The sequence below is a fragment of the Terrapene carolina genome, unplaced genomic scaffold, assembly GCF_002925995.2.
Source record: "Terrapene carolina triunguis isolate 2854851 unplaced genomic scaffold, T_m_triunguis-2.0 Scaffold138, whole genome shotgun sequence".
In the NCBI taxonomy this organism is placed as follows: domain Eukaryota; kingdom Metazoa; phylum Chordata; order Testudines; family Emydidae; genus Terrapene; species Terrapene triunguis.
In genome coordinates, this window is record NW_020664489.1 from 6,367,322 (window position 1) to 6,392,731 (window position 25,410).

At 42.6% G+C, this 25,410-nt stretch overlaps 1 protein-coding gene across 7 annotated transcripts in view; it reads left to right on the forward strand.

Moving 5' to 3' along the window:
- ZMYM2 (zinc finger MYM-type containing 2) overlaps positions 1 to 25,410 on the forward strand; it is a 189,407-nt gene that overhangs the window by 96,754 nt on the left and 67,243 nt on the right. For 6 of the 7 annotated variants that reach the window (XM_024216997.2, XM_024216980.2, XM_024217019.2 and 3 more), the window contains one exon: positions 19,245 to 19,361. In XM_024216997.2, coding sequence (XP_024072765.1) covers positions 19,245 to 19,361 — 117 coding nt within the window. Of the gene's footprint in view, positions 1 to 11,521; positions 11,673 to 12,610; positions 12,727 to 19,244; positions 19,362 to 25,410 lie in introns of all 7 variants that reach the window. The other variant, XM_024217026.2, reaches the window with a different exon arrangement.

Below are 25,410 nucleotides of genomic sequence, written 5' to 3' on the forward strand. Positions count from 1 at the left end.
GGGGGGGGGGGGGGTCAGTCTAATGAGACAATTCAATTAACTGTAGAATACCAAGGGAGGAAAAATCACTTTTGTAGTGGTAATGAGGGTAGCCCATTTCAAACAGTTGACAAGAAGGTGTGAGTAAAAGTAGGGGGAAATTAGTATGGTAAAATTAGGTTTTGTAGTGACCCATCCACTCTCAGTCTTTATTCAGGCCTAATTTGATGGTGTCCAGTTTGCAAATTAATTCCAGTCCTGCAGTTTCACGTTGAAGTCTGTTTTTGAAGGTTTTTTTGTTGAAGAATTGCCATTTTTAAGTCTGTTATTTAGTGACCAGGGACATTGAAGTGTTCTCCTACTGGTTTTTGAATGTTGTAATTCCTGATGTCAGATTTGTGTCCATTTATTCTTTTCGTAGAGACTGTCCGGTTTGGCCAATATACATGGCAGAAGCATGGCAGAAATAATAGGCTAGGGCCACCTCAGCCCTCTTTCGACCAAGGCCAGGGCTTGGCAAGGCAGTCTTCGGCCCCTAAGCAAAACGTTTGAAGGGGCGCCCAGGGGCAACACATCAGACCAGATCCCGGATCCTTCCCACCGTTTTGTGAATAATCTATCCCATTTCTAGAAGTTGGAGCAATAGAAGAGGTTCCTCAGAAGTTCAGGGGCAAGGGGTTTTATTCACGGTATTTCCTAATCCTGAAAGACAAAGGTGGACTCAAGCTTATTTTAGACCTGGAAAACCTCAACAGATTCATGAAAAAGCTGAAGTTCCGCATGGGCTCCCTGGCTTCTATTATTCCTTCTCTGGGTCCAGGGGACTGGAATGCTACCCTTGACTTGAAGGACATGAACTTTCACATGTCGTTAGTCCTGTCGCACAGGCGGTTCCTCTGCTTCGTGGTCTCAGGTGTTCCCCAAGTGCATGTTGGTCGTAGCCACTTCCCGAGGAGGCAACAAGTACAAGTAGATGACTGGCTAATTAAGGGCCGCACCAGGGCTCAGGTGGAGGAGCACATGAGCCTGATAAGGTCAACTTTTGACAGGCTCGGACGAATACTGAATGTGACAAAGTCAACTCTAACCCCCACTCAGAGGATAGAGTTCATCAGAGCTCTCCTAGACTCTGGTCAAGCCAAAGCATTCCTCCCGGAATCACATTTTCTGACAATGGGCGCCATCATAGAGGACTTAAGGGCACCCCACTACTACAGCGCAAAATTGCCTGAAGCTGCTTGGTTGTATGGCAGCTTGTACATATGTAGTACAGCACACAACACTGTGGCTCTGACCTTTTCAGGCCTGGCTGGCCTCATTGTACAGACCAAACCGAGACCGCCTAGGCAAGATAGTCACTCTTCCTCCACCAGTTATTGAGTCCTTCCCTGTGGTGGCTCAACCCACAAGTGGTGTGCGCAGGGGCACCCTTTTCCAGTCACGGATGCATCAGTGATGGAATGGGGGGTGCATGTAGGAAGACTCAGGACTCAAGGCCTCTGGTCCCAAGCAGAACTTTCCCTGCACGGCAACATCAGGGAGCTAAGAGCAGTTTGCCTTGCTTGCCAGACATTCCAAACCCCTCTGAAGGGCAGATGTGTATCAGTATTGACCGACAATACAACAGCGATGTTCTATATAAACCGACAGGGTGGTGTTTGCTCCGCTCCCCTATGACAGGAAGCCCTCAAACTGTGGGATTTCTCCATTGCCCACTCGATACATCTAGAGCAGGGGTAGTCAATAGGTGGACCATGAGCCAAATCCAGACCACCAGATCCTTTTGAACGGACCCCAAAATCTTTTTATTTACTACTTATCATCATCATCATCATCATCATCATCATCATCATCAATATTTTTTAAATTATTTTCTCTGGAGTCTGGACCTTGATTATACCTTGACCAAGAAATTTGGACCTTGACAAAAAATAATTGACTATCCCTGATCTAGAGGCAGCATACCTTCTGGGCTCTTAGAACAAACTGGCTGATCATCTCAGCAGGTCATTTCACAATGACAAGGACCTGAGAGGTCCTACTGTCTGCATGTCGTGAATATCTTCCAACAGTGGGGAATTCCCGAGATAGACTTGTTCACAACAAGGCACATTGGGAAATATCAGCAGTTCTGCTCCTTCCTGAATCACTGCCCACTCTTGTTCGTGGATGCTTTTCTCCTCCCTTGGAAGGACCACCTGCTATATGTGTTCCCGTCCTTCCTGCTTGTACACACGGTCCCGCTAAAGGTCAGAAGAGAGAGCATCAATGATATTAATAGCACCAGCGTGGCTATGCCAGCACTGGTTCACCACGCTTCTAGATTTGTCAGTGGACACACCAGCGACCCTGCCCCTGGTCCCAGACTTGATCATGCAGGACCATGGCCGGCTCCAACATCCCAATCTAGAGTCTCGCCACCTCACAGCATGGAAATTCCATCGCTAAACCCCTTGGAACTGGCATGCTCAGACCCTGTTAGAGAGCCACTTGTTTGGCTAAGTGGAAGAGATTCTCTATTTGGTCATTACAAAAGGAAACTCCACCTTTGCAGTCATCGATTCCCTATATCCTGGACTATTTACTACACCTGAAACAGCAGGGCCTGTCAGTCTCATCAATAAAGGTGCATCTGGCCACCATCTCAGCCTTCCATCCGGATTCGGCCGGCCAGTTGATTTTCACTAACCCCGTGGTCGGCCATTTTCTCAAAGGACTAAATAGACTGTACCTTCAAGTAAGGCAACCGATCCCCCTCTGGGATCTCAACCTGGTGCCCTCAAGACTGATGGGGCCTCCCTTTGAATCCCTAGCAACATGCTCACTTCTCTACCTTTCCTGGAAAGTAGTGTTCCTGGTGGCTATAACTTCAGCCAGGAGGATGTCTGAGCTTAACTTGACTTCTGAGCCTCCATATATTGTCTTCTATAAGGACAAGGTGCAGTTGTGGCCCCACCCTGCCTTGCTCCCAAAGGTAGTTTCACATTTCCACGCAAATCAGGACGCATTTCTCCCAGTTTTCTTTCCTAAACTGCACGCCAGCAACCGGGAGTGAATGCTTCACTTCCTTGGACATCAGGCGGGTGTTAGCTTTTCGTATTGAAAGCACGAAGCCATTTTGAAAATCAACACAACTCTTTGTTGAAATTGCAGAGTGCATGAAGGGACTTCCAGTGTCGTCAGAAGCAATTTCCTCATGGATCATGGCTTGTATCAGGGCGTGCTACGACCTAGCGAAGATACCTGCCCCTGCACTGACAGTGCACTCCACAAGAGCGCAGGCATCCTCGGTGGCATTCCTGGCGTAGGTCCCGCATTCAAGACATCTGCAGGGTAGCAACGTGGTCATCAGTCCACACCTTTACGTCGCACTACGCCATTGCACAGCAGGCCAGAGACAATGTTGTGTTTGGCAGAGGAGTGCTGCAGTCTGTGACTCACTGATCTCCAACCCCTCTTCCTAGGAGATGCTTGGGAGTCACCTACTTGGAATTGATATGAGCAAGCACTTGAAGAAAAAACAGTTACCTACCTTCCTGTAACGGTGGTTGTTCGAAATGTGTTGCTCATGTCCATTTCAACACCCACCCGCCTACCTTTCTGTTGGAGTAGTCTGGCAAGAAGGACCTGAAGAGGCGGCGGGTCGGCAGGGACCTATATATAACACCATGAAGGCAGACTCCAGGGGACTCCACAGCCAACCGACAGGTACTGCTAGGGGGAAAACCTTCTGACAACTCTGCATGTGGCACACATACACTTACTTGGAATGGACAGGAGCAACACATCTCGAAGAACAACAGTTACAGAAAGGTAGGTAACCGTTTTTTTCCACTGAAGGAAATAGGTGACTGGAAGGATTCTCAGTGTTTGCTCACCCTACAATTGTAAGGTTCATTAATGGACTGGGACTTCCTCAAGTAACAGCCCCTCACTCTGGTTTGGGATCTTAATCTACTTCTCAGAGGTCTCACAAGACCCCATTTGAATCAATGGTGACCTGTTTCTTAATGAACCTCTCTATGAAGATGGCCTTTTAAATAGCTATTACATGGGCTCGAAGAGTTGGAGAAATCAGGATTTTGATGACAGATCCTCATTTACAATATTCTTCAAGAACAAGGTTTCCCTATGTCCACACCTTAAATTCCTGCCTAAGGTGTTATCTGAGTTTTATCTGAACCAGACTATACATTTACTCATCTTCCCCCCCCCCCTTGAAACCACTTAACTGAGGGCAGGAAGTTGCTTTCCATACCTTTATAGAATTGGACTCGTAGGACTGGAAGGAACTTCTAGAGACCACTTACTCCAGTCCCCTGAACTCATGGTAGGGCCAAGTATTAACCAGGGGTTCTCACAACACAATTTTTGGTGGCCTCAGTGCAGCCATCAACTCTTGCTTGTGGCTGCTCTGACAAATGTTCCTACTTTACTTTACTTTAGGAAAAACAAATAAATATGCACATATACATGTCCAAATCATTGTAATTTATTTATGTAGGTTTTTTTTTTGTTTTGTTTTGTTTGCAGACTCAGTAATAATACACTGTTGTATTTTGGTGCCCCTGACGCCCATTGCCTCGCCTGGCCCTCCACGGATTCCTCCTGGCCCTTGCTGCCTTCCTTCCATCAAGCATGGGCTACTTGACAAAATTAGGGAACAGATTTTATTCCAAGTGCTTACAGGTACCTAAAATGTTAGAAGGGCTTCATCCAACTTGATGATACATGAATCAATAATCCTTCTAAAACGATCAATGAAATAGTGATGTTTAAAGTCACCATCAGTTTTAAAAGTTAAGAAGTTCTATTGTATTCCTTCTTACCCCCTTTATCATAAGAATGGCCATACTGGGTCAGACCAAAAGTCCACCTGGCCCAGTATCCTGTTTTCTGACAGTGGCCAATGCCAGTGCCCCAGAGGGAATGAACAGGTAATCATCAAGTGATCCATTCTCTGACGCTCATTCCCAGCTTCTGGCAAACAGAGGCTAGGGACACCATCCCTGCCCATTAGGGTGACCAGATGTCCTGATTTTATAGGGACAGTCCTGATATTTGGGGCTTTTTCTTATATAGGTGCCTATTACCCCCCTACCCCCGTCCTGATTTTTCATCCTTGCTATCTGGTGACCCTACTGCCCATCCTGGCTAATAGCCATTGATGGACCTATCCTCCATGAATTTAGCTAGTTCTTTTTTGAACCCTTTTATAGTCTTGGCTTTCACAACATCCTCTGGCAAAGAGTTCCACAGGTTGACTGTGTGCTGTGTGAAGAAATACTTCCTTTTGTTTGTTTTAAACCTGCTGTTCATCTATGTGTCTGACAATTTTGTTCTTTACTATAGTTTCAACCAGTTTGCCCCGTACTGAAGTCAGACTTACCGGCTTGTAATTGCCGGGATCACATCTGGAGCCCTTTTTAAAAATTGGCTTCACATTAGCTACCCTCCAGTCATTTGACACAGAAACTGATTTAAATGATAGATTACAGACTAGAGTTAGTAGTCCTGCGATTTCACATTTGAGTTCCTTCAGAACTCTTGGGTGAATACCATCTGGTCCTGGTGACTTCTTACTGTTCATCAATTTGTTCAAAACCCACCTTTAATGACACCTCAATCTGGGACAGTTCCTCAGATTTGTCACCTAAAAAGAATGGCTTTTGGGAATTTCCTTCACCTCCTCAGCTGTGAAGACCGATGCAAAGAATTCATTTAGTTTCCCCACAATGGCCTTATTGTCGTTGACTGCTCCTTTAGCATCCCAATCGTCCAGTAGCCCCACTGGTTGTTTAGCAGGCTTCCTGCTTCTGATGTACTTGAACATTTTATTGCTATTACTTTTTTGAGTCTTTGGCTAGCTGTTCTTCAAATTCTTTTTTGACCTTTCTAATTATATTTTTACACTTCATTTGCCAGAGTTTATGCTCCTTTCTATTTTCCTTATTAGGATTTAACTTCCACTTTTTAAAGTATGCCTTTTTGCCTCTCACTGCTTCTTTTACTTTGTTGTTTAGCCACGGTGGCACATTTTTGGTTCTCTTACTATGTTTTTTAATTTGGGGTAAACATTTAAGGTAAACCTCTATTATGGTGTCTTTAAAAAGTTTCCATGCAGCTTGCAGGGATTTCACTTTTGGCGCTGTACCTTTTAATTTCTGTTTCACTAACTTCTTCATTTTTGTGTAGTTCCCCTTTCTGAAATTAAATGCTACAGTGTTGGGCTGCCAGCAATGCTAGTTTCAGTGACCTCTTGATTGCTTTATTTCCTTTTCCTTCGGTCAGTCTTCAAACTGTCCCTACTTGGAACGCCTTTTCAATTCCATCGTTGAGGAACTATATAGTTTCTTCATTTGCATCCTATCTGAAGACCCATATTTCCTTAAGGCCCACAATATTTAAGACTTTTTAAAAATTTATCTACGGTAACTTCTTCCTCTCATTCTCTTAGTGCATCTTGGTTTATCTTTGTTCCCTGCCGGTTTCAGGATTGTAAGGCTTCCAAGGTCAGGACTGTCTTCTTATTTATCTTGTCTATTGGGCTGAGCATATTGTTGATGCTTAACAAATAAAAACAATAACCCATTGTGATGAAAGGGAGAGCATTACATTTCTCAGCAATATTGTTTCAGGTTTTCTGTTATCTTGGAAATAGAGAACACCACTTTGGCTTATATTTTTGAGTTTTGACCGTTGTCTTCACAACTGTATGAGAGAATGAAGAGTTGTTAATGTGTGTTAATGAAGAGTTAAATTCCATCATTCATTTCTACAGCAAAGCTTAGATTTTACAGCAGGTCCTCACCAGCAGAATTGCAGAATAAATGGAAACCATCTTTTGTAATATCTCAGAACCATGTGCCATTTCATACAAAAGCCATCTGAGGCGCCTGTATTGTCTCGAATACTGTTTAGTACCTAACATAAAGTGAAAGCTGAAAAGTTTATACATTTAGTATACTTTTGGGATTGCACATGGTTTTAACATTCAAACATACTAGCTTGGTGGAGGGCCGACAGGAGTAGAAACAAGATATTGAAAAAAGTTTCAGAAGAGGAGGTGGCACAGGAGTTTGAGTTGGAAAAAGTGATAATGGGATTGGAGAGGGAGATTTTTCTATACAAAATATTGTGTTAAATACTGTACTATCAATATTGCAAAAGTGCTAAAATCTCCTTGTAGGGGTCAGTGACAAACAGTGAGAGCTTTGTTGTTATGATGAGATACCTCCAGAATCTTTCCATAGAATTACACCTTAATGTACCACTGGGAAAATTGTATTACTTATGGTACAGGTTTTGTCCATATAGAAACTCGTGGGATGAAAATATAAAGACATTGGCTTTCTAGTATTAAATAAAAATATTGAGCAAATTACGATCTCTAGGTTTGGATTTAGAGATTTCTTTCTAGATACCATCAGCACAGATTTTCTCACTCTAAAGTTTCAAGCTTGCAGCATGAAGTAGAATAGGCACTTCTTTAATTGCAAGTCTGTTTGAATCTCGGAAACACTGGTAGTGGGCCTTGACACCTTCTTACGCTACTGATTGTATACTAAATGCCATTTCCTTAGTCCAGACATCCAGGTGGTCTTTCCTTGCTTCCAGACATGCAATAAGGTCTCTGCGACCTTGTCTGGCTGTGTAACCGTGTGGGACTCACCCCTGTGGTGCCTCCTGCTGGTACCTTCCGGGAATTAGCTCTCCAGCCGCCGGAGCGACCTCTGCAGGCCGGTGTTGGCCCCCTTGTCCCTCCCGGACCTGGTGCCCCTTGCACGCAGGGGTACTGCCCTCTGGCAGAAAATCCCTCAGTCTCTGGGTCTCCCCTCCCGGGGAACTCCCACCCACTATCCCCACCTCGCCTCAGTTGTAGGCTACTGCTAGTCACCAACTAGCCCCCACTCCCTGGGGCAGACTGCAGTATAAGCCACTCATCACAGGCAAGGTTTGGTTTGGACCCGCTGCCTCTACGTATAGCGGAGCTGCCCCTCTGCAGCCCTAGTACCCTCTAGTGGGCGCTTCCTTCAGCCTGCATCCTGGGGCTCTGCTAGGCTGGAGCTCCTCAGCTCCCTGGCCCTTCCCCAGCACTGCCCCACCCTCGGTACCTTCCTCAGCTCCCCAGGCAGCCTGGTCCCTCCCTCTCCAAAGGCTAGAGAGAGAGAGTGTTCCTGCTCCTGGCTTCCCTGGCCTTTATAGGGCCAGTTGGGTCTGTTTGGGGCGTGGCTCCTGCTTCCCAATCAGCCCAACTTTTCCCCTGCCCCAGCCCTCTCCAGGGCTGTTTTAAGCCCCTCCAGGCAGGAGCAGGTGACCACCCCACTACAGGCTGCCTTTGCAACTCCGTTTTGCCCACCATTCCTTCATTACACATAGGATATCCTTCAGAGTGTTCTCGCAACATTCAATGTATAATAAATTTCATTTTTTTTGCATGCCTGTTTTTCCATACCCTGGAGTGCTGGTAGCCATCAAGGCCTGACAGCTTAATTTTGATCTCTTCTTCTAGTCCAGAATCCTGTGGAGGCTCCAGTGATTTGTCATAGACTCATAGACTTAAAGGCCAGAAGGGATCATCGGGATCATTTAGTCTGACCTCCTTCATACTGCATTCCTGCTTTCTGATTCTGCTCCTGGATACAGTCTATCTATAAAGCCCCCTTTTAGCATAATTGCATCGGTGCTTCCAGATTTTGCTTAGAACCATTGAGTGGTTATCTGCATAGACTTTGGAGAAATTACTCAATGCTCTTAGGTCTTTCTTCCTGGATTCCAGTCCTGCATAGACTCTGCCTTGAGGTCTTTACTGTGCTCAGTATAGCTAAATTCTTTAACGTTTGCTTTACATGGTTTAAAGAAGTGCTGCTGCGAGATATTCCTCACAGGTGAGCGTGACTTTTGCATTTTGTGCTTGGGAGTTGAGTAAATTGTGTGGGTGTCATATGTCTGATTAGAAATGTCACCCACAACGTGCAAACTCCCCAAGAGGCATTCTGGAAAATTTCCAGTAAGATGGGCATAAAATTGGCCTGGAATCCTTCAAAGGATTGATTCTCTAAATAGAAGCCAGAGTTGAATCCCTCCTTGGTGCTAGGATTGTCCACATCAGCACAGACCCAGCCACTCTTGAAGCAGAATGGATTGACAACACAGGTTGCCTCAAAGTGGCTTGCACAGGTCAAGAAGCCGAACTCTTTGGAGTACTGTGAGGCTGTGTTATCTGTTGCAAATTAATTCACCAAATTGTGTGTGTGTGTGTGTGTGTGTGTGTGTGTGTGTGTGTGTGTGTGTGTACACATTTTACAGAGGCGAGAGAATATTATAGACTCTGCTCGGGAAGAACTGACCTTCCACAAGTTTCTCCAGTGACTGCATAGACTCTGGATTTGACTAAGTCACTGATGATAAATCCTTAAAGACTAAGAGAGCCAAAAGTACCCAAATGAGGTTCCCTCTGCAAACAGGATAATTATGCCCTTACATCCTCCTCTTGACCGATTGAAGCAGAAGTGGAAGGGCCCTTCCACTTCTCTCCCCTGGACCTAGGTGTTGAATGATTTGGGGAAATTACTAGGGAAAGATGCTGCAAAAAAAAATCCCTCTTGAAAAAGTCTACCATCAAGCATGAGCTACTTGACAAAATTAGGGAACAGATTTTATTCCAAGTGCTTACAGATACCTAAAATGTTAGAAGAGCTTCATCGAACTTGGTGATATATGAATCAGTAATCCTTCAAAGGAAAAATTCAAGATGGTCACCTAGGAGCAAGTTTACTACTACTAGATACAGAACACAAAGCCAGTGGCCTCTGTCTTGTTGATGTTTTGTGTACATTTGGATCCTTACCTAACTGTGAGATCTGTATTAAATTTGTATAAGACAGCACTATCCATTTTGTGTATTGCCTTTTGTGTTGGCATCTGTGCTGCTTGTGTTCACTAAGTGATTACCTTGGCCTAGTTTGGCTTATCTGCATGGTTTGAGAATGCTCTTGTGGGGTGGAATGATACTACTGGTGGGGGTGGGGAGTATCTGAAATCAGTCGGTCACCATCACGGTGTTGTAATTACCTAGAGTTCACCCAAAGTCTCAACTTGTCATTCGGTGATCAGTTGAAGTACATAGAAACTCTTCTAGACATGGCTCAACTGCATCAGGGCAGGAGCCCAAGATATTCTAAAGTTAAGAGAAATCCACTCTTCAGGATTTGTCAGAGCCAGGAAGTTTCAGCTCTAACAATATTCATGTTAGCTCTGCTAGCTGCAACAGTATTCATAGTAGCCATGATATATCATAACATCTGACCACCTCAGTGGAGCCTTTGATCCCACTGAAAGTATGTTGTATTTCACCAGTAATTATTTTGCTACTGATAGTCTTATAAGAATCATTCAGTGTGGAAGGTTAAGTAGAGGGTATTTCTATAACAGGGGTAGGCAACCTATGGCATGCGTGCCACAGGCAGCACGCGAGCTGATTTTCAGTGGCACTCACACAGCCCAGGTCCTGGCCACCGGTCTGGGGGGCTCTGGATTTTAATTTAATTTTAAATGAAGCTTCTTTAAGGTTTTTAAAATGTTTTTTACTTTATATACAACAATAGTTTAGTTATATATTATAGATTTATAGAAAGAGACCTTCTAAAAATGTTAAAATGTATTACTAGCACGCGAAACCTTAAATTAGAGTGAATAAATGAAGACTTGGCACACCGTTTCTGAAAGGTTGCCAAGCCCTGTTCTATAAGATACTGATGCACAAGGGCTTGGCCATTTTATATCTAAAATTACGTTGGGAGTGGTTTAAGATGAAACCAGTCTTACTGCTTACAAAAGAACATAAGAATGGCCATACTGGGTCACACCCAAGGTACATCTAGCCCAGTATCCTGTCTTCTGACAGTGGCCAATGCCAGGTGCCCCAGAGGGAATGAACAGAACAGGTAATCATCAAGTGATTCATCCCCTGTCACCCATTCTGAGCTTCTGGCAACAGCTGAGAGATCCCATGTATTTTAGTTCAACTACATGAAAGCATTTTTAATGTTTCTTTTTTAGCATTTAACATAAAATCCCACTTTCCATGTATCATACTGAGTTCTATTTTGGTGCCTAATTACTTGTGCCCTTTCTTCCTGCATGGGTGAAGTCCTTTTTGGAGCCTAGAGTATCCTGATTTTAAACTTCAGTTCTCCATCCCACCTCCCTCCAAGAAAAGACTCTCCTCTTTCATTACACCATTTATCCGCTAGCAGGAAGGGATAAATATGGGTACCTCCAAACTATTGTAACCACTCAGACTTACCTAGGCTCTAATACAGTTCACAAAATTGTTTTCAATACTATTGAAATTTTAAAAAATATTTATTTTTAGCCAAGCCATCCTTTCCTGCCAAAAGAAATGTTCTAGATCTTTTATGTAATACAGGAAGATTCTAATAAGGTGAGAATAGCAGAAAATGTATCTTCCTGTGTACTTATTGTAATATAACTTTAAATTCATAACTAATGCATTGTTTTGCTTTGTTTTATGTTTTAGAAATATGGCAAATTAACAACTTGTACTGGTTGCAGAGCTCAGTGCAGGTTTTTTGAAATGACTCAGTGCATAGGACCTAATGGATATATGGAGCCATACTGCTCAACTGCATGCATGAACACACACAAATCAAAATATGCAAAATCACAAAGTAAGTGAAAAGGATGGTGGCTTTTCATCACTGATAAGAGTAGACTTGAATTTAAAAAAAAAATTGACTTCCATGTTTTACTTCTGTTTTATTTCTCTTGTGAAGAAGAAAAGACATAAGATTTGCAAAAGTATGTTTTTTCTATTTTAGAATATAAATTCATGTAGGTTTTAAAATTACACTCATCACTATTGTATATGAGTGTTTTGCAGATTTTAAAGGAAAAACATACTCTCTTTTTATATTCTAGACTTGTAATATTTTAGTCCCTGCTCTGGTCATCTTCCATTTGGAATATTGCAACTCTCTTCCTTTTAGCTTATTGATTCCCAAATTGTCCCCCCATAAAAAAAGTTTTCCAGTGTATTGAGGCTTGTAGGTTACTGGGGGGGAAATGTTGAGACATAATAAATAGTGTACACTAGTGATGCTACAGAGTCAGATATAGTACAGTCTTCATGCATGTAGGGGGTACTTTTTCATATTTGATACCATCCAGTACTGAATAAATTTCCGTCCATATGCATGAGGCATTGCAACTGTGTCTCCTTCACAAGATGCGTCATTTAGCCAAGACATTTATTCTGGGAAAGGGGTGTATAAATCTATCAAGATTTCTGAGTGGGAAAAGGAGACAGAGTGAATGAGCTTGATCACTAAATTGGAAATACTAATAAGTTTTTGATAGAACACGAAAATACTTTAACACTGAGGTTTAACAAAGAAGCTCAGGAAGAACTAAAATATATATTTTGTGTGTGTGTAAGAGAGAGAGATTTTCAGAGCCTAATAGTTTTGTGTTTTTTTGGTAAGAAAATTTAATTATGAAGTTTAGGTTTTACATTAATAAAATGAGGGGAAGTGGTAAATTATAACCCAGTAAATTTGTACACTACTACTTGTATTTACTTTCTGTGTAAACTACGTTTTTCTTTTAGGTATGGGAATTATTTGCCACTTTTGTAAACGAAACTCTTTACCTCAATATCAAGCCACAATGCCTGATGGAAAACTGTACAACTTTTGCAGTTCCAGTTGTGTAGCTAAATTTCAGGTTAGCTGTTGTGTTAAATCTTTTCCTCCCTGAAAAAAAAAATATATATATATATATATTTGTTTATGCGTGTGTTAAATATGTGCATATTAAAATATCTGGCTTTTATATAGCTTATTTTGAGTTTTTTACTAAAACTAAAAAAAGCCTATCCCGGGCCACAGGGAACTTTGACATAATGAAAAGTACAATTTCATAAAGAATAAAACTCAGAACCTAAAAATCTGAAAATAACTAATTAAAAATATATCCCCGCAATACGTGGGCACACCCACCAATATCAGTCCTCATCACATCCTCTCCCCCCCCCCCCCCCCCAAAAAAAAAAGTATGTGTACAAAGATGAGCGCTACAGCATGCACTGAAGGACAACAAATTTTGGATCTTTCAGACCAAGTGGAGGAAGTGTATTCCAAAGTTGAGGGTCCTTCATGTTTGAATGCTCCACTGACTGCAACTACAGCAATATGTCATGGGGACAGAGGTGCTCTCTGAAACTGTTGCATCCTGTGCCATTGAAGACTTGCAGATGAAAATTAACCACTTAAACTGCACCCAGAAAACAAATAGGTTGCCAATGCATATCCCAGAGCACTGATACCCTGTTCTTCTGGTGGGATATGCTATTTACCAAATGGACTGTCAGGTTCCTCACAAGCTTCAATTTCTGGTTTGATTTAAGGTGTAGCCTCCATATAGACTGCATTGCAGTAGTTAAATCTTTAGGTGAGAAAGGTATGAATGACAATAGCCTAGTCTGCATCTGAAAGAAATTGTTGCAATCTCCAGATTAAATAAAAATGGAATAAAGTCTTCCTAGTATTGTTGCTATATAATTGCTCAACAGTGACTGGGGATCCAGCAGTACCCCCAAATGGCTTCCCATATGTTGTTAAAGTTTGCACATTTATGGGAGCAGATGTAATCCCCCCCCCTGCATTTTCTGGTTGCTTCTCACAAATCTACCAGCATCACATCAATCTTCTCCAGATTGAGCTTCAGTCAGATAGCCTTCATCTGTGCCCCAGTCTACCAAACATCTGGTAAGGCATCCAACAGCACTGTCTAGATTGGATGAAATAACAAAATAGAGCTGGGTGTCGTCAGCTTATTGAGAACACTATAACACATGTCTCTTGCTAACCCTCCCAACAATCATGTATATTTGTCATTCCCACATACCCTCCTTGTTCAGTAAGATGGAATCCTGCAGAATTCCACATGAGAGCTCTTGAGGCTGAAAAGCAATTACACAAAACAGTTCAGTATCTCTTGAGAGAGAAAGCTACTAAAGGACAATCCTGTCTTCTCCTGCTTGGCTTTGCAGACCAGACAGTGTTTCATCCAAAATACTGAAAGCAGCTGATAGATCTACAAATGTCGGCATGGCTACCGGCTGTTCCTCTTTCATAGGAGATCAGCCAGTGCTACTATTACAGTGTTTGTGCTATACTAGGGCTGTGCCCAGCCCAGGTTAACATGGACTAAGACGATCTGAGGCATCCACAAATTGTCTTGGCGCAAGCTTTTAAATACTTTCAACCAGGGATGGAAGGTCAGATACTTAGTGGTAGTTGGCTAAAGCGTCCACTTCAGGTGCTGACTTTTGGTCATATAATCACTTACTTAATAGAAGCCAACTCCTCTGAAGGAAGAGTCGATATCTATCAACAGTTCACCCGTGTTCCACTCCTCTGAATAAACCTTGAAAGGAAGGACAGAGATCTAAAGCACAGGTTGTGGCATGAAGTATTCCCGGCATCTCTAATACCAGAGTGAACAACATGGTACTGAACTCAAGAAGAGGAAACCAGTTTTTTTTCACCCTCTTCAGTCAAGATGTTGCCCTTCATCTATGGAAAAAGACAATTAATTCTGAATTTGCTTGATTTTATTCACAAAATATGAGGTTCTCTGACAAAAATGAGGGACACTCAGCCACCAAATGCATGTGCAATGCTTCAAGCAGTGGGTGATGGATTTATTTATTTAATGAACCATGTGAGCAGCAGTACTACAAACCATTTGATGGATTAAATAATTGACTTAATATCATACTCCGAATATTCTTAATGTTTGCTAATGTAAATTTAGCTTCACCTTTTTACCCATTTCAACAGTAATAGCTAATATGTGCCTAGTAGTGTCCCTGTTTTTTCTTTAATAGTCTTTTTTAAGTGAATCCTCTCAAACTGGAATTTACTCAGTTAAAATGAGTTTGACATGAATTAGTATTAGCTATTATCTAACAATTTGTCGTCCAGCCACTCTGTACAGTTTGCTTTTACTCCTAAAGGGCTGAAAGTTTTGCAGAAAGGTGTGAATATAGGGTTCCACCAGTGATTTTTATTTTTACTAGTCATGGGTGGTTCTGCACTGTTGAGAGAAAATGCAAGGTGATACTTTGATCAAATCCCTTTTATTCAAGATCTTATTCGTTCACTCTACTCTTAAAGTAGGTTGCTATGTTTCCCACTCTGATAATATATCTTCTCTTGAATAATCCTTTCATTTTCAAATAAAAATTACTTGATAACATATTAAAAGCATTTGAACAGTTCACTTGAGGTATATGCCATGGCATTTATGCTAGTACATGAATACTGTTCTCCTTTCCTTGAGCAGTTGAGTGTAACCATTCATCCTTGTGACTGAGAGAAGACCAGGCATGTTTACCTAAGGCTGTTGTTCCATAGGTGGTTGCTGGTGAAACGCTATGCAAGAATGTCTGAGGCCTTTCCATATATCCTAAACATACTGCTTGGTCTTCTGAAGCTAATAATGTTGCAGGGTTAAGTATAAATATTTGACGTTCCTGAACGGAGGCTGTAATGGAGGTAGTTTTTTTTTCTTTCCCAGTACTGTAAGGTTGTTGAAATTTGCTTGTGGAACAATCCTGGGTGGATGGGTGACTGATAAATTAGCTCTTCTAAGAAACAGACACATTTTATGCACTTCGATTTTTTTTTTGTTTACATTATTTCACTGATTGGAGCAATTTGATTCTTTCTGGGTTGTTCATTTTATCTTTGTCAAAACCAGAAAAACTTGGTGTGCTCACTACTGTTTGGACCTCTTAGAAGACTTGTAACACATGCATCCATATGCAAAATTGCTACTGCAGTTTGAACTGCCCTTGCTCAGAGCAACCCTAACTTTCATGTTATTCAGCACTTCATCACGTTCCACCAGTTGCAGTGCCAGTGTAGAATGTAAGGGCAGGGTTTAGCAATTGCATTAGTGCTTCAGTCCTCCCAGTACAATCCCAGACTGTTCCTGTTCCACTCTTTAGTGACAGTTTGACAGCTTAGAGCACTGGCTGTGTCACCTGTTAAGTTGCTTGGATGGAAGCCTGATTGTGGTCTCTGATGGTCTCATCTGTGCCTGGCACTTCCTATGTCCTCTGTATTCAGGGCAAGCCGTCGAGCAGCTGCAACGAAACATGACCATTCTTGGCTCAGATGAGAGCTCAACAAAGAAGAGAACGAATGTATAATTTAAAATACAACTTTAATATAAATATTAATAAAAAATAACTTAAAGGTGCCTGAAATTTTTTTTAATGGTCTTGTGCCCCTTTTTTTGCTGCTTGATTTATTTATTCTAACTGTAGTACACACTATGTTTTAGATGCTTCCCAGACATTCAAGAAGGATGTTCTCTTTGAGCAGCTTGCAATGTAAGGATAGACTGAGTAAGGGGAAAAAACAACAATAGGCAACTTATAAGTCCACTCAAAAGTTAAAGAAGAAGAAATTAATTGTGAGTGGGGTAGAGGTCTTATAGATGGGCTCAGTGAGTATTATAAATGACCTGAAGGATTATTTTGATATTTTAAAAAAATTCTTCTTTGCTTGTTTTTTATTTTAGAAATATCAGGAATGTAAATTCTGGTCTTCCTTGGCAATCTCTGGTAGACCTCTGTGGTGCTTGTTGTGAGCTGTATTTTAATTGAAGATGTGTGTATATTAAAACTCGTAAACAACAATTTCCATTATCTAAAATGATAGTCATTAAACTTTAAATATTAATTAAAAACAAATTTTGAACTGACTAAAAATCCCTCCATTCTCAACTCTTTAATTTTCACTTTTGTCACGTAACTATTTTGCTATTTATCCGGTCACTTGTCTTCCAGCCTAGACAGGACCTGAATTTCTAATATATAAAGAAGAGCAGGGGAACATTAAATAAAATCCTTTCAGGACTTCTATATATCAAAAGAAGCAATAAAGGCACATAACCAGTTTTTTCAGATCGCCTTTAACATACACCCACACAAAAAAAGATTTTCCTTTGCCCTCCCTTTTAAGTGATTTTTTTGGAAAACAAAAATGACAAAAATCAATGGTCAGTGGTCATGAACACACACCATTTCTAATGTACTTATTGCCTATGGGTTGTCACAAGTGCCTGTCAACTGTTTTAGCAACATCCAAAGCTCTGATAAAAAGGAACCACCTACCTCTGCATGTTGCTTTACTACCTTCTCATTTCCCAACCAGTGCAACTCCCTAGGGCCTCCCCTGCACTTAGTGGGGAAGTGGACAGTGGGGAGAGGAACAGAATGGGGAGTTGAAGGACCTGGAGAGAGATCTTCTCTCTAGACTCAGACTACTCCTCCCTCTGGATCCTGGAGAGAAAAATGCAAGAGAGGATTTTCAGTAATCAGACAAAGGAAAAAATCAACAGAACAAGAAAACTTAAACTTAAAAAAACCCCATACTATTTTACTCCTTGAGCACCAACACCCAAAGGCATGATTTCTTATCAGAATAAACTGTGGTCATCAGTCCAGTAATATGTGCCGGGGAAGCTGCTGACTTTGTCCTGGCATCTGCAAGTATGAGGATGTAGCAAGTTGTAGATCCTACTCTTCATAGCACTTGCACAACTCCCAGTGCAGAATAGAACTATTTAAAGCAGGCAATAGAACAAGCCAAAATGTGATGAAGTTTAAATAAACCCATTACATAATACTGCAAAGATCTGTGCTGGACATAATGTGACAGGTGTGAAGATTCAGAGGCCCTGAAATGCTTGCATGGAGTACTGTTTGTGGACATTGCACTGGGTTCAAGTTATAATGACGCAGTTATCTGAAGAAACAAAACGTAATCTTTTCTGTTTGAGGTTAGGCCAGTTTTACTCTGAGGCCTCATCTACATTAGTACACCAGAGTGAAAACTCATGCAAATTCCTGATGTTGCACTTGTGCAAAGTTGGGTCTTGCACCAGTCCAGTGTACGTCGGTATGTTACTTGATTAAGATGCGCCAGTGTTGGTCAGTTTTATGCCAGTGAAGCACATCTGTATGAACTTAAAGTTTCAAGGAGAGCTGTCCTGAGAAATGTGAGTTAAACCCTGAACTGACATGGCTTTTGAAATCAGTTGGAGCAGTGGTAATGAGTCCATTATTGTTTGAAGTTAAAGCTTATCCCAAACTTTGATTAGTTCCCTACTTTTAAAAATAAATAAATAAATGTTGCAAACTTGTTATTGTCCTGTTTATAATCTTTCTCTTTTGGGAAAGGCTATTAAGAAGGTGGGTGTGGGGAAGGTAGTCCTATCTCAGATTTCTGTGACCACTTTTGATTGAGACTCTGGCATGACCACAGCACAGAGAATAGTTGGTGGTTGATTTAGTGATGTTTAAAGGCTTCCTGTACATCTCCAGATGCAATACAAGATGTCTCCTTTAATCTAAAAGCCCTAAATGGTGTGGGATCTGGTTACCTGAGCGAGTGCCTCTTCTTGCCATGACAGTTGTGTCCATTGGGACACAGCTTGTATTCCCAGATTTTTCTGGGAATTGGGTGCAAGGTATTCTCAGTAGATTGCCCTCTACTCTGGCATTTATTTCCTCATCTGATCTGCTAGAACCCAAGTTTGACCATTTAAGACATTTCTCCATTCTCAGGCTTTTGCCTGAGGGCAGGGTAGTGTTAATCTGCCTTGTTTTTTCTTTTATTTTTTGCGGGGGGCGGGGGTTCTTTATAAATATTGCTTTGTCTAGTTCCTTTCATACAAAACCTCTGATATAAATGATAGTTTGATAATTCTAAATGGGAATTGTTTATTTCAAGCTACGTGACTGATTAATTGTGTCAACTGATCCGTGGTGGGGGGCAGAGGGGGAGGATGCTCTTCAGCTTTATGCATACACACAAGGAGCAGCCTAAAGAGGTCCTTAACATTGAGTACAGTAGATGGGAATATATGAGAAACAAGACTGAAGATCATCAGAGGTGAAACAAATGGATTATAGCAAGAGTAGTAGATTGTGAAGATGAGGGAAAAGACCTGTAAAGCAGTTGAGAGAGGTGGGGAGAATCAATCAAAAGTGGAAAGATTTATCTGTTGTACCTTCTACAAGGAAAGCTTCTGAATTCAATAATATAAAAACCTATATTGTCGTTAACAGTGTAACTTTAATGAAACATATTTTAATTAAGAAAAATGTAAATTTGTATAACACACTTTCTACAGTGATGTGTATATGTTTTTATATTTTTCAGACTCTTAGTGTGCAGTCTTCAACCAATGGTCAGTTTGTGTCTCCAAGTGACATTCAGCTGAAATGCAATTATTGCAAAAGTTCTTTTTGTTCAAAACCAGAAGTACTGGAGTGGGAGGTATGTTCTGCTTCAGTATTATCAAGGAAGTAGGGACTGGTTACATGTACTTGCCAAATAGGTTACTTACGAAGAGGTTTTTAAACCTATATTGTGTTTAAATGTGTACCTCTTAATAGTGAGGTAGTCCTTAAAGTTTGAATAACTTTTCTTTTTAATGTTTTAATTAGCAAAAATTGGGTATTAATCATGTTAAACCTATAATTAAATTTGTGTTTTACTGATGGAATCAAAAGGTTTTGCGAGAGAGTGTGTGCGCGCACATGTGCATGTACTCAAATACCATATTATCTATAGCAAAAAGGATCTAGAATTTAAAGTAAAAGATAATTCTCTTTTCTCACCTCAGCTGTAGAGGTTGAAGCTTGCTTTTTCTTTGAGTAGTTGCAGACATGTATTCCACTCATGTGTGTGCATGCCAGTGCTGGAGAACTTGGCTTAGTAATATCAATTGGGTGGTGCATGCTCCTTTTGGCCCCTTGTAGCTCCTCCTAGGGCTTTTTAAAGGTGGTGCCGCCCTAACCCTCCTAGGTTCCCTCTCACCACCCACGGCTTGAGTTAGAGCATTTTATGAGATATTTACCTCATATATTGTAGTCTGAGAGTTTTCTCTCTCTTTTTTTTTATATGTAGTTACAGTTAGTAGTAGACCCCTAGTGTTAGATTAGTTAAATAGTTGGTTTTTTGGATGGTGCAATGCCTTCACAAGGTTTCCAGCACTGTCCCTCGTGTGAAGTAGTTACCTGCAGTAGCAGTCCCCATTATCAGTGCGTATTGTGCCTGGGAGAGGGGCATATCAAGGAGAAGTGCTCCATTTGCAATTCCTCTATCAGTTTTAGGCAAGCAATCAAATTGGCTTTCCTGTGGAGGTCAACATACCAGTCATCAACTTCCATACCAATTCCCTGCCATTTAGGGACAGATTGTCCCTTTTCTACAGTGTTTAGGAAACAATAACCACAGATGTATGGATTCTAAGCATGGTAGGATTGGATTATGCCATCCAATTCCTGTCTGTCCCCCCCCCTTCACACCCCAACTTTGTCCCTTTTCAGGGAACCCTTTCATGAGTCAGTGCTTCTACAGCAAATTGAGACTCTGCACTTTGGGAGCCGTAGAGGAAGTTCCCATTCAGCATCAGGGAAAGGGATTCTACTCCCATAAATTCCTGATCCCCAAACCCCATGGAGGGATGAGACATATTCGGGACCTCTGAGGTCTCAACAACTACATCAGCAATATGAGATTCCATATAGTAACCTTAGCTATAGTTCTCCCAACATTAGAGGAGAATGTCTGGTTTTCTGTCCTCAATCTTCTGGATGCCTACTTGCCATATTCCTTTCGCCTGTCCTCCAGTGACCAGGACTATAATTATTGATGCCTCCACAATAGGTTGGAGGGTGCATTTAGGGACATTGAAAGTACGGGGTGTATGAACAGAAAGTTTCCCTTCATGTCAATGTCCTGGAGCTTTGAGTGATTGACAATGCTTGCCTGGCCTTTTGGGATTAGATCAAAGGTGTGCAACGATTCACACACTTAATGACAATACCACTACAATGTACTATGTGAACAGGCAAGGAGAAGTTGACTCCAACCAGCTCTGTCAGGAAGCCATGATGTTTTGGCATTTTTGCATCGAGGAAGACATCATTCTCACAGTTGCACACTTAGCAGGTTCAGAGAATCGGGTGGTCAATCATTCTGCAGGAATTTCTCCCAAAGTCACCAATGGTCTGTGAAGGGCTGTATGCTGAGATTCACTTTCAAAAAATAGGGCATTCAGACAATTGCCCTGTTTGCAATGAAAGACACCAAGAAATGCAGTCAGTTTTACGCTCAAGGGGGTCTCAGTCTGTCTCATTAATCAATGCCTTCCGTTTGAATTGGGTATCAGCCCTGATGTATTCATTCCCCCAGATTCCACTTGTCCCTCAGGTTATTCTCAAACTGAAGTTGGATCCTGTCAGAGTGATACTCATTGCACTAGTTTGGCTGAGACAGTGTTGGTTTTCTGACCTTCACAATCTGTCAGTTCGACCTCGCAGATTTCTTCCCCTCATTCCTTACCTGTTGACACAACACCATGGTCAGATATAGCATCCAGTGCCAAGCAGTCTGCACCTAATCGTGTGGGTACTTCATGGTTAGATGAGGAGGAAGAACAATGTTCTCAAGCAGTGCAGCAAGTCCTATTTCTTAGGAGAAATCCTTCTACTGGGTTTACCTAGTTTGGTCATTGGCTTGGGGAATTCAACTGATGCTAGCACATATTCAAGAAATTTTGGATTACCTGTTACAATTTAGGTCCTCAGATCTGTCTCAGCTTGAGCTCAGCACTTTATCCTCTGATGCAGGGGAAGTTGGGATTTTCCAAGTACGTGATAGTTATCTTATCTTTCTAAAAGGTCTTGTCCTCCTCTTTCCAGCTGTAAAAGAAATGATTCCCTTGTGGGACCTCAGTACTATACTGGCTGCCCTCATGACTCCTCCATTTTGAGCCACTGGCAACTTGCTGTCTGTCTCCCCTTTGCCAAAAGACAGCAATAAAAATAAAAAGCTATAATTACTATGAGGAGAGTTAGTGAACTGCAAGCCTTAATAGTTGAGCCTCTGTATCCAAAAGTAGTGTCACAGTTTCACCAAGCCTCACTCAGATGTGAATGAGCAGCATCTTCATTCCTTGGATATGAAATGAACATTGGTATTAGATCATTTAAGGCATCACCTCAACTTTTTGTCTCTTCTGCGGATCAGATGAAGGGTCAAAAGGTTTCCACACAGTTAGATTACTTTCTGCATTACGACAGCACATGGAGTTGCTCAGACCACATCTCCATGGAGACTGGTGGTTCATTTGTTGAGGACCCAAGTGACTTTGGTCGCATTTCTCAATAACGTTTTTTCTTCAAGTGCTAGTCCCTCTATGTATTCCGCACATGGGTACACACATGCGCCATGCACCTGAGTCTGGAAGTTTTTCCAAGCAGTGTCCATTGACCCGCACATGCACAGTATCTCCCCTTGTGCTTTCCCATGAGAGTATAAGGGGTGGTGCAGGTCAACACCACTTCAGTTCCCTCTTACCACCACATGGCTTGAGTCAGAACTCTGTTCCCCTTCGCTCTTCTAATCTTTAGAAGCGTTACTGTATATGTTTACTATAAATAGTTATCCTGTAGTTTAGAAAGCTTAGTTATACAATGGCCTCATGCACATATGACAGTTTTTGCCAGGCTCCATTTGCGTTGTCTACAAGCCTGGGTCCACTCAACCTAACAGGCATCACATCGATTCCTAAGTCACTGTTCCCTCAGAAGTTCTTGCCTTTCTTGGTTGGTGGTCCAACCCAGCCAAGGTCATGGTGGGGATCCCCTCCAGCTCTCCCATACCAACAGCCTCCCTTACAGGAGGGGTGCTCACCTGGACTGCCATGCAGGCGAGGGGTCATGGACACCATGGGAAACCAGGCTGCATATAAACTTGCTGGAACTCAGAACAGTCCACCTAGCCTACAAGGCCTTCCTTCCCCTCATGCGTTCCCTCTGCTTGCAAGTCCTATCAGACAATATCATCATGATGGTATATATAAACTAACAGGGAAGAGCGAGATCTTGTCCCCCTCCTGCTTCGAGGTAGTCCTACTGTGCCACTGGTGTGTTAGGAATCAGGTTACCATACAGGTCGCATACCTCCCAGCTGCTCAGAACTACCTAGCGGACAGACTAAGCAGAAGTCTCTATATAGATCATAAATGGGAAATACACTACACAGGTCTGACCAACATCTTTCTGCAGTGGAGTACTCCCCTATTGGACCTGTTTGCGTCCCAGATGAACAGAAAGCTGCCCACTGTGGCAGTAGGCAGTGACTCATAGGGCGACGCTCTCCTGTTTCCCTGGACGAGCAGCCTCTGATATGCCTTTTCCCCATTCCTCTCAGACCACAGGTTCTCAGGAAGATTTGCCAAGACGAAGCCGCCATCCTCCTCCTAACACCCTATTGGCCAACACAGTTCTGTCCACACACCAGCCCATCAGGATTGGCCTATTCCAGGTTCTCCTGACACAAGACTGCGGAAGGCTCAGGCTTTCCAACCTGAGCTCACTACACCTCACGGCTTGGTGTTTGGATGGGTGTCGGACATAGCACACTCATACCCTGCCTTGGTCCAGGTAGTCCTTAACCAGACCAGGAAAGAGTCTTCAAGGACATACTACCAAGCTAAATGATGCCCCTTTTCTTCTTGGGTGTGCCACTACCACCATTCCCTCACCACGGTAGGCATTCTGGTTATCCTCGACTATTTCCTCACCCTAAAAACACTAGGTTTATCCCTTAGCTCGCTTCATGTACACCTACCAACATTTAGCACCTTCCTTCCCCTGGTATAGGGATGCTCTATCTTCATGCACCCGATGATCGTACTCTTTATGAAAGGCTTGATCAGAAACTTCCCACCCATCAAGTAGTCCAGGCTTCAGTGGGACCTTAACCTCATCCTGTCAATTCTCCCAGGGCCACTCTTCAAATCTATGGCAACCTGTGCCATGACCTACCTCACCATGAAAGTAGCGTTCTTAGTAGCCATCACTTTGGCCAGGAGAGTCAGTGAGCCATCAGCCATGATGGCAGACCCTCCTTTCACAGTATTCCACAACGAGGAGGTCTCCCTTTGGCTACATCCCAAATTCTTCCCCAAGATTGTGTCCGAATTCCATATCAACCAATCGGTTCACTTACTTATATGTTTTCTATGGGTATGTCTACACTACCCGCCGGATTGGCGGGCAGCAATCGATCCAGTGGGGGTCAATTTATCGCGTCTAGTCTAGACGGGATAAATTGATCCCTGAGCGCTGTCCCATCGACTCCTGTACTCTGCCGCTGCGAGAGGTGCAGGCGGAGTTGATGGGGGAGTGGCAGCAGTCGACTCACCGCAGTGAAGACACCGCAGTGAGTAGGTCTAAGTACATCGACTTCAGCTACGTTATTCATGTAGCTGAAGTTGCGTAACTTAGATTGATCTCTTCCCCCCCCCACCCCCCCCAGTGTAGACCAGGCCTAAAACCTCATTCCTCTCCTGGGGACAAGAAACTGCACTCCCTTGACGTCAGACACGCCCTGGAGTTCTACCTGCAGAGAACTAAGCCCATTAGAAAGTCTCTGAGACTTTGTCGCAGTAGCAGAAAGATCAAAGGGCCTAGCCGTATCCTTCCAGAAAATTTCTAAGTGGGTTTCAGGATGTATACTAGAATGCTATAAGATGGCAAATCTTCCGCTCCCAGGGGTGTTACAGCTTACTCAATGCAAACCCAAGCAGCCTCCACAGTATCCTTATCAGATTCCATTGCAGGAGATTTGCAAAGCTGCAACTTGGTGATCTCTCCGCACGTTTACAGCACACTATGCCCTGACTCAAGTGACAGCTGCAGATGCAGCAATAGGAAGGGCTGTATTACAAACAGCTCTGCTACCAGCATCTGCGCACCCTCCTCCACTCTGATCACTGCTTGCAAGTCACCCATGTGTGGAATACCCATAGGGACCAGCACTTGAAGAAGAGGTGGTTACTTAACTGTAACTGGAGGTTTATTGAAATGTATGGCCCCTTTCTGTATTCCACTGCCTGCCCTCCTTCCGCTTCAGACTTGATTATGTTGCAGTAAGAGGAGGAACTGGAGTGGCATCAACTCGCACTGCCCCTTATACCCTTCATCAGGAGCACAAGGGGAGATACTGCACACGTGGGTCAACGGACATTGCTTGGAAAAACTTCTGGACTCAGGCATATGGTGCATGTGTGTACCAATGTGTGGGATACAGATAGGGACCACAGATCTCAAAAAAAACCTCCAGTTACAGTAAGTAACCTCATATTGGATATTTGCTGGGGTGCAAGCTTGTCTTCCATACATCCTTTTACCAAACACTACACTGTTAAAACTGCATCTTGATCAGATGCAAACTTTGGAAGGGCAGTTCTGTAGTTGCTATTAAGAAGATTCCGAGCCCCATCTCCTTCCATTGCTGCTTGTGAGACATC